This window comes from Bidens hawaiensis, unplaced genomic scaffold (genome assembly GCF_021521415.1).
Source record: "Bidens hawaiensis isolate Kalapana, Puna unplaced genomic scaffold, B.hawaiensis_p1.1 tig00001575_1, whole genome shotgun sequence".
In the NCBI taxonomy this organism is placed as follows: domain Eukaryota; kingdom Viridiplantae; phylum Streptophyta; class Magnoliopsida; order Asterales; family Asteraceae; genus Bidens; species Bidens hawaiensis.
Genome location: NW_027491088.1, coordinates 1,733,350 through 1,750,159, shown reverse-complemented (window position 1 = coordinate 1,750,159; position 16,810 = coordinate 1,733,350). Strand labels below are relative to the sequence as shown.

Genomic DNA, 16,810 nt, shown 5'->3' with positions numbered 1-16,810 from the left:
TATTTTATATAATTTTCATATCAAATATTTGATGAGAGTAATTTTTAGTTTAATGAGATGTTATAACCTGTTTAAGGAATATATGGGTTTGGTGAGACCCATACCCGTAAATAATGGAATCTGGTGGCTTGAGAAAAATGCAGAGATCAACCAAAGAGCTTTTAAATGTTTCATTTATATATATTACTAGCTTTTATCTTATTTATTACAGGGGTTGTTTTATATTATTTGTTTTTAATATTTAGATATTTTGGATTTTAATTTTATTTATTGTAAGTAAAGTAATAATATACTTAGAATTTAATGATAAAATGGTTTCACAAATAAATGAGGTATTAAAACCCGGCTTAAAAATCATTTGGGTTTAGTGAGACCCACGACCACTTATTATATTATTATAAAATTGTTTCTTAGTTATAAATAATATCTTTTTTACAAAATCATATATTAATTTTTAGTATATCCTATTTATTAGGATTTTCATATCAAATATTTGGTGATAATAATTTTTAATTTAATGAGATGTTATAACCCGTTTAAGAGCATTTTGGGTTTGGTGAGACTCATACTCGAGAATTCAGATCAAATGCATTAGTATCCTTCATTTACAAATAAAGCAATATAGTGGATTAAGATAATGTAGAGAGAAACCATAGATTTTAAATGTTTCGTTTATAAGTATTTAAGATTAAAACATGTCTACACTCTACCACTAATACTGTTGTCGGTAATTTTCTTATAATAGGCCTATTTGTGTAGGTAATCGATTGAGATTTAAGTCAATTTCTTGTTTATAATGATACAAGAGTATTCTAAAATTATGTGTTTGTTTTTGTTTTAATATCCCAATTCAAGTTATTTTGCTCAAATAATAAACCCTGAATACGACGACAATATTTGTTTCACAAATTCATCGGTATATGTGTTAAAACCATTTCGTTCAAAATACTAATTTACGTTTTCCTGTTTCATCATAACTTAGAATTAAGTAATGTTTTCGCATGTGTTCCTTATTTTTAATCCACAATATTAAGGTGGATTCACTCATTGGCATATTCTCAAATGCTGGGTTGAAAATCCACATCTTAACCAAGAATGTTCGTGACCATTGAGACTTGTTTATATATTTTGTAATTGCACATGCTTCTCATTATATATTCCCTATACTTCTAGCATAAAACAATGTGTACCTAACATACGAATCTCCATTTTTACTTCGTACATTCAACTTACTGTAAAATCTCAGTTTGAGTCGTATGAAATAAGGGCCGTTACAAGTTACATACCTAACCTCGTAAATATAATTTTTTTTAAAACTAGTAACCCTCAAGTTTTATTAAGTTACACAAACAATTTTGTAAGTTTTTAATACGGTATGAACCAATATTGTAACAAACCGATGTCGATCTAGTTTCCACATTGTCTCTCCTCTAACCCGTGTTTAAAACAACTAGTTTAAAATTATAATGACATAAATATATAATAACATGCCTTCAAATTTCAAATGCTATTAATTTTCTTAAATAACAAAAGTTAATATATCATCCATTATTTGGGTTGCCGACAATTGAAGCTCCACGGACCTTTTCACACGTCGCCATCTTCTTTAATTAGCATTTGAGGGCCCTTCTAAGATATTTTGTATAGTATAGTATGTTACTATGTTATAGTTTAGTTGTTGAGTTGATTTTTATAATACATAAATCTAAAGTTAAAACAAGACGGGTCCAATTGTATGGACCAATTTTTATAACCTTATTTTTATTTTCATTTACAACGACAGGAAAGGCCAATCAAACATTCAAATAGATTTTTCTTTTAACCTTATTCACTTAACATATTCCACTTTTTAACTTTTTCACTAGAACATGACACGAGTTTAGTTATAAACTTTTCTACAAACTTGGATATCTTATTAGATTAATTGGTGACACCAATCTTTTCATGGGCATATTAGACCATGGAATGAAAACATCACTAGTTCGGTTAAGTGTTTTTTAACTGTTATCGTTTGAACTTTGAACCGGATGGTTTTTACGCGTGACGGTTGAACCACCGAATCATGATCAGAGGTCGACCCATCATTATTCAATACTGATAATCATATCTAGTGATCTTACTCAATACAGGTTGTTGTATAAAATGCCGAGTATGATGGCAAATAAATTTATAGATTATGTATCCGTAGATCTCACTCGTATCGATCGAAGGTAGCTTTCAATCTACGTTTGTCTATGCTCATACGGCGAGTGTGTAGAATATTGACACCTTCTATGAGGCACGATGAGTTACAATGTAATTGGTATAGATGAAAGCAGAAGAAAAGAGATCAATTGTAAAATCGATTAACAGATAGAAGAAGGTAAAAGTTGTGGCGTAGAGGGGGTGCTATCTTTCCATCTAAATCAGTTTATTATTTTAACCAGCTAATATTTAATTCCATAACAGTAAGCTAAAAAAGAGTCATAACTCAAAAAACAATATAAAAAAAACATCAAGACAGTTAGATTGATGTTTTTTTTTCTAGTATCTAAAAACTAGTAAGACAACGGATTTATTACTGGTCCGGTTTTAAAAACATTTAATGACCCTCAATCGTTCATTCGTCAACCCAATAGTCCAAAAACCGATCTGAAGAGGTAGGTCCCAGCAGAGCCCAGTTGGACCCGCAAGACTCACCTTAAACAGGAACGTCTGCGCAGAAACCAACTGGATCCGCAGGACCAACCATGCTCAGAGACATGACGTCCTTACGCACAGTACGCAAGCTGTTCCCGCAGGAAATGCCTCCCAATGGTGAAGGACTCCGCCTGTCCCCGCAGCCTCGGATACAAGCCATTAGGGAAGGCCACCCGCGCAGCAAGGCTACACGCACAAGGCACTTAGCTCTCAATCACTCAGTGTCACCTGAAGGAATGAGCGAAGCCGGGAACTATCCCGCACAAGGGCGGGAGGGGGAATACTCCCGCCCAAATAAGCCAGTCCGTACGATACAGGAAGATCTTCTGTACTGTACCTGACGAGGTATGGGAAAAAGATCTGACTAAAGATACGACAGCTTATGGACAACAGTATGGCGAGCAGCATGCTCCTACACTGTATGTCACTATTAGCCGCTGCCTACTCACCAACTCTTGTCATACCACGTGCGTAGCCGGCAGTTGGTGGGAAAGGAATAGTATACAGCAGGTCTGGTCACTATCAGCCGCTACCTACCCACCAACTACCAGCAGGACACGTGCGTAGGCTACTGTTGGTGGAACAGGAACACTGTTGCAGCCGGCCATACCTCCTTGGAAACCTACCTTCGGCTATAAATACCACAAATGGTATGACCATCATATCTTATCTTATATCATCATATTATACCTGATATCTGCTCTAGCAATCTCTTAATATACTTTTATATTTAAAGAGCAATCTAGTCTGATTCTCACGCCGGAGGGTGGTCACAAGGAGGAACCCCCCCTTCTCAGTGACGAGCTCACGGTGTCTGTTTTGCAGGTTATCAGAAGAACCATCTTCCAAGGGTCTAACCCCTCGTGGGAAACATCTCTCTAACCCCCAGGTTATCAGTAATCTGTCCGGGGTCCGGTTAGTGTTTCTTCATTGGCGTCATCCGTGCATAAAGCTAGAACTTTATTTTTCTCCAGTTTTTTCAAACTTCTACAAAGATGGTTAGAGAAATTCCGGTAACCACAACCCCAGCTACTGGGGTGAATAACGGTAACACAGTTTTTACAAACACTACCCCGGTTACCCAAGCCGGGACAAGTGAAGTAAATTTTACGAACACTACCCCAGTTACTCAAGCTGGGGCAAGTGCAGTAAATGATCGCCTACTGGGATCCACTGATACCCAGCTTGAGAAACGAAGACTCCCCCGCCAAACTCTCGATGAAGTTAAGGCATGGGCGGAGGCACGACAAAAGGAATTCCAGGCTGAGTTGGACGAACGCTTGCGTTCCGTACAACAGGCCGACGAATTCGAATACTGGGAGGATGACTCGGAGGAATCCGACTCCGACGCGAACCCTCGCCATAGGGCAAAAGGGAAGCGTAAGGAAATGGAATCCCAACCGAAAAGGCATTTTGGACAAGCCTTCAAACCAAAAAGCACAGGTGGAAGTCCACGAGACTTCTCCAAAACGTTCAGACCAAACGTAGCAAATGCGGGAACGTCCAAATTTGCAAGAGACATTGCGGAAGCAATCGCCCCAAAGAGTGCCAAACAAATGCCTAACATAGGCACATATGACGGTATATCTGATCCAGACGATCATTTGAACAGATTCATAGCGGGGGCAACCGTCAGCAATTGGACGGAACCCACGTGGTGCTACATGTTCCAAATGACGCTTGTTGGGGCTGCTAGAGCTTGGTTTGATCGTCTACCGGTCAACCACATCTACGACTGGGCAGACTTCCAGCAGAAGTTTAGCCAACACTTCAGCCAGCAACGGAAGTATACCGAGGAGCAATGGACAATCCTCAAATGCATACGAGAAGAAGATGAATCTCTGCCAAACTTCATCACTCGCTTCAACTCAAAGAAGCTAAGTTTGGGCAATATCAGCGAAGATCTTGTTCGCGCTGCCTTCATCCAGGGCGCGCATGACCCAGAGCTCATCCGCACCCTAACGGGTAAAGATGGCATGCCATCCACATGGGATGCCATCATGACAGCAGCAAAACGCTATGCGGAAACGGAGAAGCAACTGGGTAGAGATCTCCCACAGAGCACAAACCTCTACACTCAGAAGACGAGAGAAGACAACGTCCTCACCGCCCGACTAAATAAAAAGCGGAAGCAAGGCATTTGGCAGTCAAGGGTAAACTTTGACACCTCATCCGGCTTGCAACATCGATTGGGCGGAAGGGATAATGCACAGCCGCACAGGAACTCCAGATGGACGCCACTCAGCAAAAGCGTCACTGAGATATTCGCCACTGAAGAGCTCCCGTGGCCAAAGCCTCCAATAATCCGACATCGTCACGATGCTGATCGGAGCAAATACTGTGACTTTCACAAGACAAAAGGCCACAACACTGAAGAATGCACAGACGTAAAAGACATGGTCGAAGCATTTGTCAGAGATGGGACGCTCGCGCACCTCGTGGCGCAATAAAGGCTGAGCAGGCGGGTGCGTGTAGAACCCCAGCTGGGGAAAACACGAATCAAAATTCCAGCTTCAATATCGAGACTACATGCTGCGTAAAGAACGAGATCCCGAACCAGGTGCGTATCGGCTCGATGGCACTCCCATCCCAACAACATGGAAGGGAGCTCATTTACACAGTTTGCATGTAAATCAATTCCAATTTGTAAAGAAAAGGCCAAGAGCCACTTCTAATGGAAATGATTCTCTTTTAAGAACATCGAAGCTGATGATTTTACATTTATACTTTTCTGAACACTAATATGCCGGTTTTCACCGCATAATTACGTGAAGTCATTGCGTGGGAAGGCGGTCCTACCCGCACGAACCCAATAACGTGACAAACCTTCACGCAGGTCAGTTGAAGGGGAAAAAGTTCAGCACCCAAAAATGAAAGTGCCGGTCTATCCGCACCAATCATAACGAGGAAACTGAATAATAACCTATCAACAACCGCGCGTCGAACGGTTAAACTATGCAACACTGGTGACGGCATTCACATTACGTGAAGTCGTTGCGTGGGAAGGCGGTCCTACCCGCACGAACCCAATAACGTGACAAACCTTCACGCAAGTCAGTTGAAGGGGAAGAGTTCAATTATCCCATTAAATGAAAGTGCCGGTCTATCCGCATGAATCATGAAAGGAAACTGAACAATAACCTATTGACAACCGCGCGTCGAACGGTTCAAAACAAAATTCTTAAAAAGATGAGGAAAACCTACACGCAGGTCAGATAAGGGTAAAGTTTTGCCATCCTACTAAGTGCAAGTGACGGTTCTACCCGCACAATCACGAAAGAGGAAGCAAAACTTCACGCCTATTATCAACCACGTTCAAAGGTTAACTTATCCTCAAAGGATGAGGAAAACCTACACGCAGGTCAGATAAGGGTAAAGTTTTGTCATCCTACTAAGTGCAAGTGACGGTTCTACCCGCACAATCACGAAAGAGGAAGCAAAACTTCACGCCTATTATCAACCACGTTCAAAGGTTAACTTATCCTCAAAGGATGAGGAAAACCTACACGCAGGTCAGATAAGGGTAAAGTTTTGCCATCCTACTAAGTGCAAGTGACGGTTCTACCCGCATAATCACGAAAGAGGAAGCAAAACTTCACACCTATTATCAACCACGTTCAAAGGTTAACTTATCCTCAAAGGATGAGGAAAACCTACACGCAGGTCAGATAAGGGTAAAGTTTTGCCATCCTACTAAGTGCAAGTGACGGTTCTACCCGCACAATCACGAAAGAGGAAGCAAAACTTCACACCTATTATCAACCGCGTTCAAAGGTTAACTTATCCTCAAAAGATGAGGAAAACCTACACGCAGGTCAGATGAAGATTAAAGTTTAGCCATCCTACTAAGTGCAAGTGACGGTTCTACCCGCACAATCACGAAAGAGGAAGCAAAACTTTAACCCATTAACCACGTTCAACAGGTTAACTTATTCTAAACACTTGGAAAATTGCTAATTTAAACTAAGTATGCAAGTCATAAGTTTATAAAGCAAGGAACCCAAAGAAGGAAATAACAATCTTATACGCAAAAAGATTTATATTTCACAAATGAATTATTACAAGAATGGCCGGGTAACTACCCGCCTACGAAAAGAAAATAAATACATCTATACAAGACTATCCTAACAGTGGGAAGGGATCTTCAAGATCAAGCTTCAGGGCCGCTTCCACTTGGACCCGCTCCATCAGAAGAACGGGGCGGTTCGAGAAAACCTTTAAGGATAGCTAACCCATCATCAGCAGCAGCTACTTGGTTCACCTTCTCCACCACTGGATGCGGGAAGGCAGCGTATTGATTTACTGCTTGGTCATATATGGCTTCAGTATCAACATTGTACAAAGGGAAGTTGGAAGGCGGGAAGCCTTTCTCAACGAACCCTAGACCAAGCAGGAAGCCAGCCCGTTCCCCATCCTCGTGAGAAGCGTTGAGGGCTGCGCTCATAGCATCGTCGTAGGATGTCTCTGAAAAGACCCGATGCACAACCTACAAAGAAAATGTACAAGTGTAAGACTTCTGTCGCAAAAGAAAGCGTGAAGACAAAGCTAAAATACCTGAGGCAACGCTTCTCGAAGAAGCCATTCCTTGGCAACCAGAGCTTCTTGAAGGGCGGCTTGAGCTTGAGTGCAGGCGCGTTCAGCTTCGCTTTTGTTGAGGTTGGCAAGTAGCACTTCCTTTGCAGCAGCCTCTTCAACGCCCTTAAGCTTCCGCTCGGTGTGGTCAAGCACGCCCCTCTGGTCCAGGATCTCTTGGAGCTTCTTGGCATCTTCCATCGCCAAGGCATCATGAGCACGTTGGAGAGCCTCTAATTTGGCCTTGAGCTCCTCGTTCTCCACGCGTAAAGGCTCAGCAACGGCTTCAGCCTTGGTGGCCCTCTCAGTTGCGTTCCTCGCAGTCTCCTTAGCCAGCCGAAGCTGTTCGTTAACAGCTTGGGCAGCCTTGGAGCGGGCCTCGAGTCGCGCTTGAACTTCAACCTCGAGGGCCTTGAAGGCCTTCTCCTTCTCCGCAGCAGTTGCGGCCAACCGTTGGTTCTCCTCCCGAAGAGCCCGCGCCTGAGATACGTCCTTGGCGCGAGCTGCTTTCAACTTGTCGTTTTCACGACAAAGCAGCTCGACGCGCGGCTGCATCCGGGCCTGGAGAACCCGAAGCTCATTGGTTAGCCTACCCTCCTGGTAGCTAGCCATGGCTTCCCCCAACGCACCATGAGGAGCAGCGTGGCGAGCCCAGTCCACGCACTCCACAGGGGTACGAAGGGTTGTTCCTCGGCGTATGTTCCATCGCGGAACATACACTTCATTGGAATCCGACACTGCAAAAAACAAAAAAGCAGTTAGGAAAAAATAAAAAATAAAAGTGAAAAAGGGCCAAAGGAACCCTACGCACCTGTAGGGTCTATAACAGGCCGATAGCCGCCGAACCCATCACCTGAACCCAAAGGAAACCCATCCAAAAGGTCAGGCAGATGGGAAGGTGGCAAGGATTGGCGAGTACTCCCATGCGTACCTGATGAGCCGGCCGTCGGTGCCGGTGGCGGGGGCATGGTGGCAGCCGCCGCAGTCGCTGCCGCAGAATCCGCAGCAATCGTAACCGCCGGCTCAGTGAAGGATGCCGTAAAAATCGCACTCACGGCCGGCGGTGGCATAAACTCGGCTGGAACAGTCGGCTCAGAGTGAGCAACTGAACCAGCGGGAGCAGGCGCAGGCGCCTGGGTCGACGCCTCAGGTAGGCTGACCAAGCCTACCGTCATCGGCGGAGAGGTACTACTCGGCACTCCACCCTGGAATGCGTCAACATCCACGCCTGCACAAGAAGATAAGTGTTAACAATAAATTTATGAAGTATGATAAATCTACAAAAACAAGGATGTTTGTACTTACGGGTTTTCTTGAGCCTGAACGTACGGACAGGCGGGGACGAACCCGATGGAGCCGGTCTCTTGATGCCGGTCACCGTCGTCGTCGTTGGTTCTCCGGAGGTAACAGTCGTAGCCTCCGGAGCAGTGGTCTTCTCACCACCGGGGTGCCCCGCCACCTCTTCACTATCTGACTCGGTGTCAGATAGAAGCACCGGATCAGCTGTGGAGGCCACCTTCTCCCTCCATTTCCCGCCGGCAGCCTTCTTCTTCCGCACCAGCGGAGGACCATCTGCGGATTCCTCAGAAGAAGACAGGATGTAAGGAATTCCAGCAGCGGGTACAGCATTGAGGGGTTGAGGATAGAATAGCGCCTTACCTGGCCGCCGGTGGCTCAGGATCTCTTGGCCCGGCGGATAGACCTCCACAAACCGATCCGCCGTTTGCTCCAGGATGGGCAACTCATTCTCGTCTAAAGCACGAGTGCCCACCCGCACGGGACCGTCAGCTTCCCGCGGGTACAGGAGCGACTCCAAATCATTCCCCTCTAAAGAAAAGAAACAGTTAGAAGACAAACTAATATAAGCAAGAAAGACAAGACATACCATAAGGAATAGAGTTCAAACCGTATTCGAGAAGGATGGGAAACCGAGACGCCTCCTTCCATACCCGGCTCATCCCCAGCATCACCATCCCGGACTCCGCAAACTGGTAAACCGGAGATTGGACCCGGGATATCTTCGCGAACCATTCCGCCTCCTGGTAGCTGGAAGCGTGAAGGCTCGGAAGCGCTTGCCCCTTCTTAAACTTCATGGCAATGGGAATGGCGCGGGCAGAGATGTAGAAGAATTCCCGCTTCCACGATCGGAGACTGCGCTCGGTCACGCAGATCTTCAAACCCTTAATACGGGTTGTCAGGGTGTACCACCCCTGGATGCACCTCCAAGTATAGAAGGTCATCAGGCGGTCCACATAGGGCTCAATACCCAGAATCCGGCACACCCACTCGAAGTGCCGGATCTTGGCAATCGCCATCGGATGCAACTCGGTTAGGTGCACACCGTGCCTCTCCAGGACACGGTACATAAACTTTGTCAATGGGAACCTAAGGTTCCCATAAACAAAGAATGCAGCATATACCCCGATCTTGCCACTGGGGGCATCGTACACAGTCTGGTGGGGTTCAGGAAACTCAGGCTCAAGAGACTCAAGCATGAACTTCCTGACGATGTACTGGTACTGATCGACAGGTAGAGCACACTGGCACTCGCCAGCAGTACTCCTATCGTCGGCTACAGCTTCAGCATCATGAGAAGACATTTTGCAGAAAGAAAGCGATTTCGGGAAAATGCTTGCCTGAAAAGGGGAGTATTTGCCGGAAATCGCTAAAAAGAAGAAGAGAGGTGAAAGTGTGGATTACAAAGAGGCCTCTCCCCCTTTATATACTAATCGCAATTAATGCGATGAATTTAATGCGGAGGAGAGAGAAATCTAAGGTGCAATGAAACTATGACACGTGGCAAAAAGCAGGCTGGCAACAGCTGTTGACAGGACGTGTGCCAGTAATTTCGCGGCCACGCGCCCGAAAAATCGCGCCCACGCGCCGTAAAAAGCGTCTGGAATGACCATATAATGTCACGTCACCATAACTTCCTGCACGTCCTGACACAGTCAGAAGAAACTGTCGCACGACGTTTCAGAGGTTTGGACTGTTCCTACCTTTCCACCAACCTTTCGAATTTCAAAATTCAAAATTTGAAAATATTAAATAGTAAGCGGGAAAATACCCCTTACCTTGGCAAACAAGTAACCGTAAGACGGATGCGGGTACAGTGTAAAGGCAAAACCCTTCACATACCTAGCACCCGCAGGGAATTGAAGCCAAGTAAACCTTGGCGAACAAGTAATCGTAAGACGGATGCGGGTACAGGGTAAAGGCAAAACCCTTCACATACCTAACACCCGCAGGGAATTGAAGCCAAGTACCTCGGCAACCAAGTAACTATAAGACGGGTGCGGGTACAGTATAAAGGCAAAACCCTTCACATACCTAGCACCCGCAGGGAATTGACGCCAGGAATACCTTGGAAGTAAAGTAACCGTAAGACGAGCGCAGGTACAGTGTTAAGGCAAAACCCTTCACATACCTAGCGCTCCGCTGGAAATTGAAACCAAGAAGGATCTTCTGGGCAATGCTTGCGGAACGGAAATAACATCCCCGCATAGCGGGAACGTCGAGAACTAGGTTGTTTGAAGCTCCAGGATGGAATTGGTGGTTTAAACATAATTGATCACTATGTTCAAAACTACCAAAACCTCATGGAGAATCCACACAAGTGGGACTCAACGCTCCTGACTTGCGAGGAGGTTACAGACCTGCCCGCATCATACCCAAAGACCAAGCAGGAAACTCGGGAATTTCTGCAAGTGACAAGGACTTCCGCGGGAGGAATCCCTATGGAAAACCTTAAAAAACCCCTTTTCAAAACCCTTTGCTTAAGTCCAAAAGTTCACCTCACTTTATTAAACACGCATGAGAAGAACATTGGACTGGGGGGACTTGAAGAGGTAGGTCCCAGCAGAGCCCAGTTGGACCCGCAAGACTCACCTTAAACAAGAACGTCTGCGCAGAAACCAACTGGATCCGCAGGACCAACCATGCTCAGAGACGTGACGTCCTTACGCGCAGTACGCAAGCTGTTCCCGCAGGAAATGCCTCCCAATGGTGAAGGACTCCGCCTGTCCCCGCAGCCTCGGATACAAGCCATTAGGGAAGGCCACCCGCGCAGCAAGGCTACACGCACAAGACACTTAGCTCTCAATCACTCAGTGTCACCTGAAGGAATGAGCGAAGCCGGGAACTATCCCGCACAAGGGCGGGAGGGGGAATACTCCCGCCCAAATAAGCCAGTCCGTACGATACAGGAAGATCTTCTGTACTGTACCTGACGAGGTATGGGAAAAAGATCTGACTAAAGATACGACAGCTTATGGACAACAGTATGGCGAGCAGCATGCTCCTACACTGTATGTCACTATTAGCCGCTGCCTACTCACCAACTCTTGTCATACCACGTGCGTAGCCGGCAGTTGGTGGGAAAGGAATAGTATACAGCAGGTCTGGTCACTATCAGCCGCTACCTACCCACCAACTACCAGCAGGACACGTGCGTAGGCTACTGTTGGTGGAACAGGAACACTGTTGCAGCCGGCCATACCTCCTTGGAAACCTACCTTCGGCTATAAATATCACAAATGGTATGACCATCATATCTTATCTTATATCATCATATTATACCTGATATCTGCTCTAGCAATCTCTTAATATACTTTTATATTTAAAGAGCAATCTAGTCTGATTCTCACGCCGGAGGGTGGTCACAAGGAGGAACCCCCCCTTCTCAGTGACGAGCTCACGGTGTCTGTTTTGCAGGTTATCAGAAGAAACATTTTCCAAGGGTCTAACCCCTCGTGGGAAACATCTCTCTAACCCCCAGGTTATCAGTAATCTGTCCGGGGTCCGGTTAGTGTTTCTTCACGATCTCATATTCGATCTACCCTAAAGAAATTATCATGAATAACATTTAAATAGGTTGAAAAGTTGACCTTGTTAAAAATCGTAGAATCGTATCCAAATATTTGAAATATATTTATTTAAAGTATTTCTTAGATCCGTCTGAAATACAAAATTACACGTATGATGCCGACACATTGCCAAATGGACAAAGTTAAAAGATAAACCAGTGCAAGGACAACACGTCTGTCATGTGATTAATACACTTGTAGGACACGTATCAGACTCCATAAGTCCAACACTAGCTGCTGCTTCGTCAATCAAAACCCATTTAGTTAAATTTAGGGGTTTTCATGTCCGTTCACTAATCCAAAATCTGTTTCTGGGTTCCATTCAAAACCTTAAATAGAGTGTTTTTTGAACTGGGTTTGTTTTAATTCTTTGATTTCATGGTTTAAACAGCTAAATTCGACAAAACGATAGAAAAGTCAAAAACTCAACTCCATGGATATAACGGAGGTTTCGATTATTCATCATGTGGGTATTGTGTTCTTGGTGATATGGTTGCTTTCTGCGTTCAATTCTTGCCACCCATTGGTTTACTTCATCTCTTTCATCTATCTTTACTTGGTAAGTAAGCAAGAAAGCAAGCTAGATTTTTTTATTATGTTTGCATAGTTTAATTGGTGTTCTGTGTTACAAGGTTCATGAGAACTTTGCAATAAGATTCAGAAGAAAGGTGAGGTTTGAAGAAAGAAGACAAGCCAATCAAAAAAGGGTAAATCTTTGTTTTATATTACTTTGCAAGATATTTATACAAAAAGCTTTAATGATGCTCTTAGATTACAGATAATTAATTTAGTAAATTGTTAGGCTTGTGAATTCTTTCCCTTTTTACTTGTAAATTTATTATTATTATTATTATTACTATTATTATTACTATTATTATTATTATTGTTATTGTTTATTTATTGTAATAAGGTTAATAATTGCCCAAAAACTGAAATTTATCAAATTATTAATTCCCTTTTTGGTTTTGTGTAGGTATTATCTGATTCAGAATCGGTTCGGTGGTTGAACCATTTGGTTGAAAATATTTGGCCAATATGTATGGAAAATATAGTCTCACAGAAGATTCTCCTCCCTATCATACCTTGGTTCCTGGAGAAGTACAAACCGTGGACCGTGGTACGAATCTGATCCTAATATTATTCATTTTAATCTTGTATGATCGAATCTGCACTCTTTATAGTTTCATGTTTGTATGTGACGATATATACAGAAAGAAGCTATGGTTCAGAATTTGTATCTGGGAAGATCTCCTCCTATGATTACAGACATGAGGGTCTGTCGTCAATCTACTGGTGATGATCATTTGGTAAGTTAACTTTCTTTTTTGGGTTGCCATGAGAACCCGTTAGGTAAGACTCACGCACCCCACCTGTTGGTCTGGTAAAGTACAGCTTACGTGACACGTATCCTTCAACGGGTTAAGGCAGAAAACCAGTGGAAGCTTTATTTAAATCTGAGACCTGTGTTAGAAGGGAATCATAGACATACACTTACCAATATCTTTTTGGTGATTTCTAATTCTAATTTGGTTTCTAATATATTATGTTTAAGGTTTTGGAACTGGGATTAAATTTTAAGACGGCCGATGACATGAGCGCGATATTAGCAGCGAAACTGACCAAAAGATTGGGTTTTGGGATGTCAGCTAAAATGCATATAACAGGAATGCATGTCGAAGGAAAGGTCGGCTGTTTATTTATTAATTTTTTTGTCTTAAACTCAAGATTTACTTCTTTAATTATGTAATTTGTTAGGTATTGGCGGGAATAAAATTTCTCCCAAAATGGCCGTTTCTGGGACGCATGAGGGTCTGTTTTGTTGAACCACCATATTTTCAAATGACAGTGAAACCGATCTTTTCTCACGGTGTCGATGTAACTGAAGTTCCTGGGATTGCAGGATGGCTGGTTAGTACTCGGTTAACTTGATCTACTAGTGAGTGTATTACAGATGAACACAATCTAATGTGTGTCATCTGTTGTTTTACTTTATTAGGATAAGCTTCTGACAGTTGCATTTGAGGAGACACTGGTGGAGGTAACTTTCTTTTGTTTGACCCATATAACGTTTTTGGCCTGATAAGGATGAACTATAACCCAAATGGTGGTTACTGTTTTTGCAGCCTAATATGTTGGTGGTGGATGTTGAGAAATTTGTGTCACCCGAACAAGGTACGAAAGATTTTTTGACTCGAAATTTACAATGAAATTTATTTCTTAACGCGTATTGTAATAAAGTTTAAATCTAATTATTTTCTTTTCTTTGTTATGTTTTAGAAACTTGGTTTTCAGTTGACGCAAAGGAGCCGGTTGGTTATGCATTAGTGGAAATTGTGGAAGGATCAGATATGAAACGATCAGACATAAACGGTAAATTTACTTTAAAAAGTTCATTAATATTCCTTGCCGTGTAGTCAACACGTGGATTATGGGCTAACCGAACCGTGTTTCAGGGTTGGCTGATCCTTACATAAAAGGCCAGTTCGGTGCGTACCGGTTCAAGACCAAGACGCAAAAGAAGACACTATCTCCAAAATGGCTTGAAGAGTTCAAAATTCCTGTCACTTCATGGGATTTGCCTAATCTTCTTGAAATTGAAGTCCATGATAAAGATCACATTTATGACGACGCCCTCGGGTTCGTTTTTATTCAAAAGTTCCTGACCATCGGTTTAAACTTTGAACTCGTGTTCATATGATTGCAATGCGCATGTTTTATACAGGGTTTGTTGTGTAAAGATTAATGATTTTAGAGATGGCGAGAGACATGACATGTGGCTGCCCCTTAAAAACATAAAAACGGGAAGATTGCATATTGCAGTTACAGTTATTAAAGCTAAAGAAGATATCGACACACCTAAGAACGAATTCCAGAAAGAAAACGGGTCACAAAACCCGCCTGAAAGACCTAATAAAACAGAAACCGATCATCTTGAACCGATTGATGTCGAAGGGCAAAGGGAGACTGGCATATGGGTTCAACGCCCGGGTGCTGAGGTGGCACAAGTTTGGGAGCCTAGAAAGGGGAAGAATCGGGTGATCAATAAAGACAGTGAGTCAGTGATTAGTAGCATTGGTTCTGAACCGTTCCCACATGAGTCGAGCAGCACTGATGAAAGTGTGGAGGAAGCCAAACCGAAGTCCAGAAACATGGTTAAGAGAGGGTTCCATAAAGTCGGCTCGTTGTTTCAAAGAAGCCCGAAACCCGAGGATGATAATAAATCAAGAAACTTTGAGAAACAAGAAGACGCAGACACTGAAATTCTGCATAAAAACGTGCGTGCGGTTAATGAAAAGGGGGTTAACGTGAAGTTGGTGATGGTGGATAAACTTGAAGTACCTGGTCGGGACCCGCAAGTCCGGTTTGAAGAGAGCCCGGATGGAAGTGAAGTGAGTAATAGTCCGGATAAGAGGAAAAGAGAGACGGTCAAAGGTTTTATGAAGCAAACCGGGAACTCAGCTCGTGGTTTGATGCATGCGGTATCACGTAAGGTGTCTAGTAAAGGGAAAGATAATGATATAGGTGTGAAGTCAGACACTTCGAGCGAGGTTGGGCCTGTTGGTTCACCTGGATACCGAGGTGACGGTGAGGCAAGCCCGAATGGTTTGTCTGGTCCGGGTCAGGTGGATTCACAAGAAGCTGGTATGAGTCCTGTCAGGTCGGGTGAAGTTAATGCGGATGATCCAGATAGGGTCAGAACCGACGTTGCGGATATAATTGATGATTCCAGAAGAGCAGATCAAGAAACATGTTGAAAGTTCACTGTGAAGGAGATAATATATTGTCTTTGATGTGGTTGTACTTTGTTTCAATGGATTTGTTATATGTAAATGGAAAGATTTGCTTGTTTATAACTCGGTATGGTGAATCTACTTAGTTATTTTGCTCTAAAATTAGATGGATTTGTGGGTGGAATTAGAGTAATCCATGAAAGGACATAAACCATAGCGGTTTTATTCGTCTTCGCTATATCAAGATTGTGGCACGTTTATTCTAAAATCAGTAATATATTAAGAACTGTGCAACCGTATGATGTACTTGTACATATTGTATATGACATAATTAAGTAGTGGGAGGTTACATGTACAAATGCATTATGCGATTCTTGTGGTTCTCAAACGCATTATATAATATATAGTTCCCCGAAACTGAGGACCCACAGTGTTTGTAGAGAAGCCTCCCTGTTTCCGGCAACATGTTTAAATCCCTAATTTCCGGCAGCGCCCAACCGTCAAGGTACGCTTTTTGACGCTTACTGATTATCTGAGATTTAGGTTTACTGAGATTTAGGTTTACTGATTATGAAACACATGATTCTTTTTGTTGATTTGACAATTTTTGTCGCAGAATGGAATCACTCTGAAGATGTTGTATGTAAGCAATTTCAGCGCTTATTGGTCAATCTTTTAAGTAACATGATCACTATTGTTTTATATAACTAGTCAGTTGCCACGCAACCGGTATTAGTACGTTTGTAACCTCGCAACGGTATGTGTGTAACCTGAAGGTGATATGCATTTAACGTGGCTTCAGACGTGTAACTAGTGCCAGTAAGCGCGCCACATAATGCCTATACGCGAGCAACCTGGTATGTATAAACAAAGTCATACTTAAACGCGCGTAACTGGTGGCGAAAAGCAAGAAGCAAAGATTAAATGTACAATTCAAAACTCAGTCCGTTTCGACGGACCTAT

General features: G+C 43.2%; 1 protein-coding gene across 1 annotated transcript; it reads left to right on the top strand.

Moving 5' to 3' along the window:
* Positions 1–12,369: 12,369 nt before the first annotated feature.
* On the top strand, positions 12,370–16,031 carry LOC143587523 (C2 domain-containing protein At1g53590-like). The gene is made up of 11 exons (XM_077068794.1): positions 12,370–12,675; positions 12,749–12,823; positions 13,090–13,233; positions 13,328–13,423; positions 13,669–13,800; positions 13,872–14,024; positions 14,113–14,154; positions 14,240–14,288; positions 14,394–14,486; positions 14,570–14,753; positions 14,839–16,031. Exons 1-11 carry the CDS (start codon positions 12,550–12,552, stop codon positions 15,869–15,871), a joined length of 2,127 nt encoding a protein of 708 aa, XP_076924909.1. The 5' UTR covers positions 12,370–12,549; the 3' UTR covers positions 15,872–16,031.
* The last annotated feature ends 779 nt before the right edge of the window (positions 16,032–16,810 follow it).

What these genes read in the sequence shown, in the direction of transcription:
- LOC143587523 (XM_077068794.1), top strand. Translation starts at nt 12,550, where the DNA reads ATGGATATAACGGAGGTTTCGATTATTCATCATGTGGGTATTGTGTTC. An exon ending in GACAAGCCAATCAAAAAAGG is followed by an intron (nt 12,824 to 13,089) that starts GTAAATCTTTGT and finishes GGTTTTGTGTAG; the next exon opens with GTATTATCTGATTCAGAATC. An exon ending in CTGGGATTGCAGGATGGCTG is followed by an intron (nt 14,025 to 14,112) that starts GTTAGTACTCGG and finishes TTACTTTATTAG; the next exon opens with GATAAGCTTCTGACAGTTGC.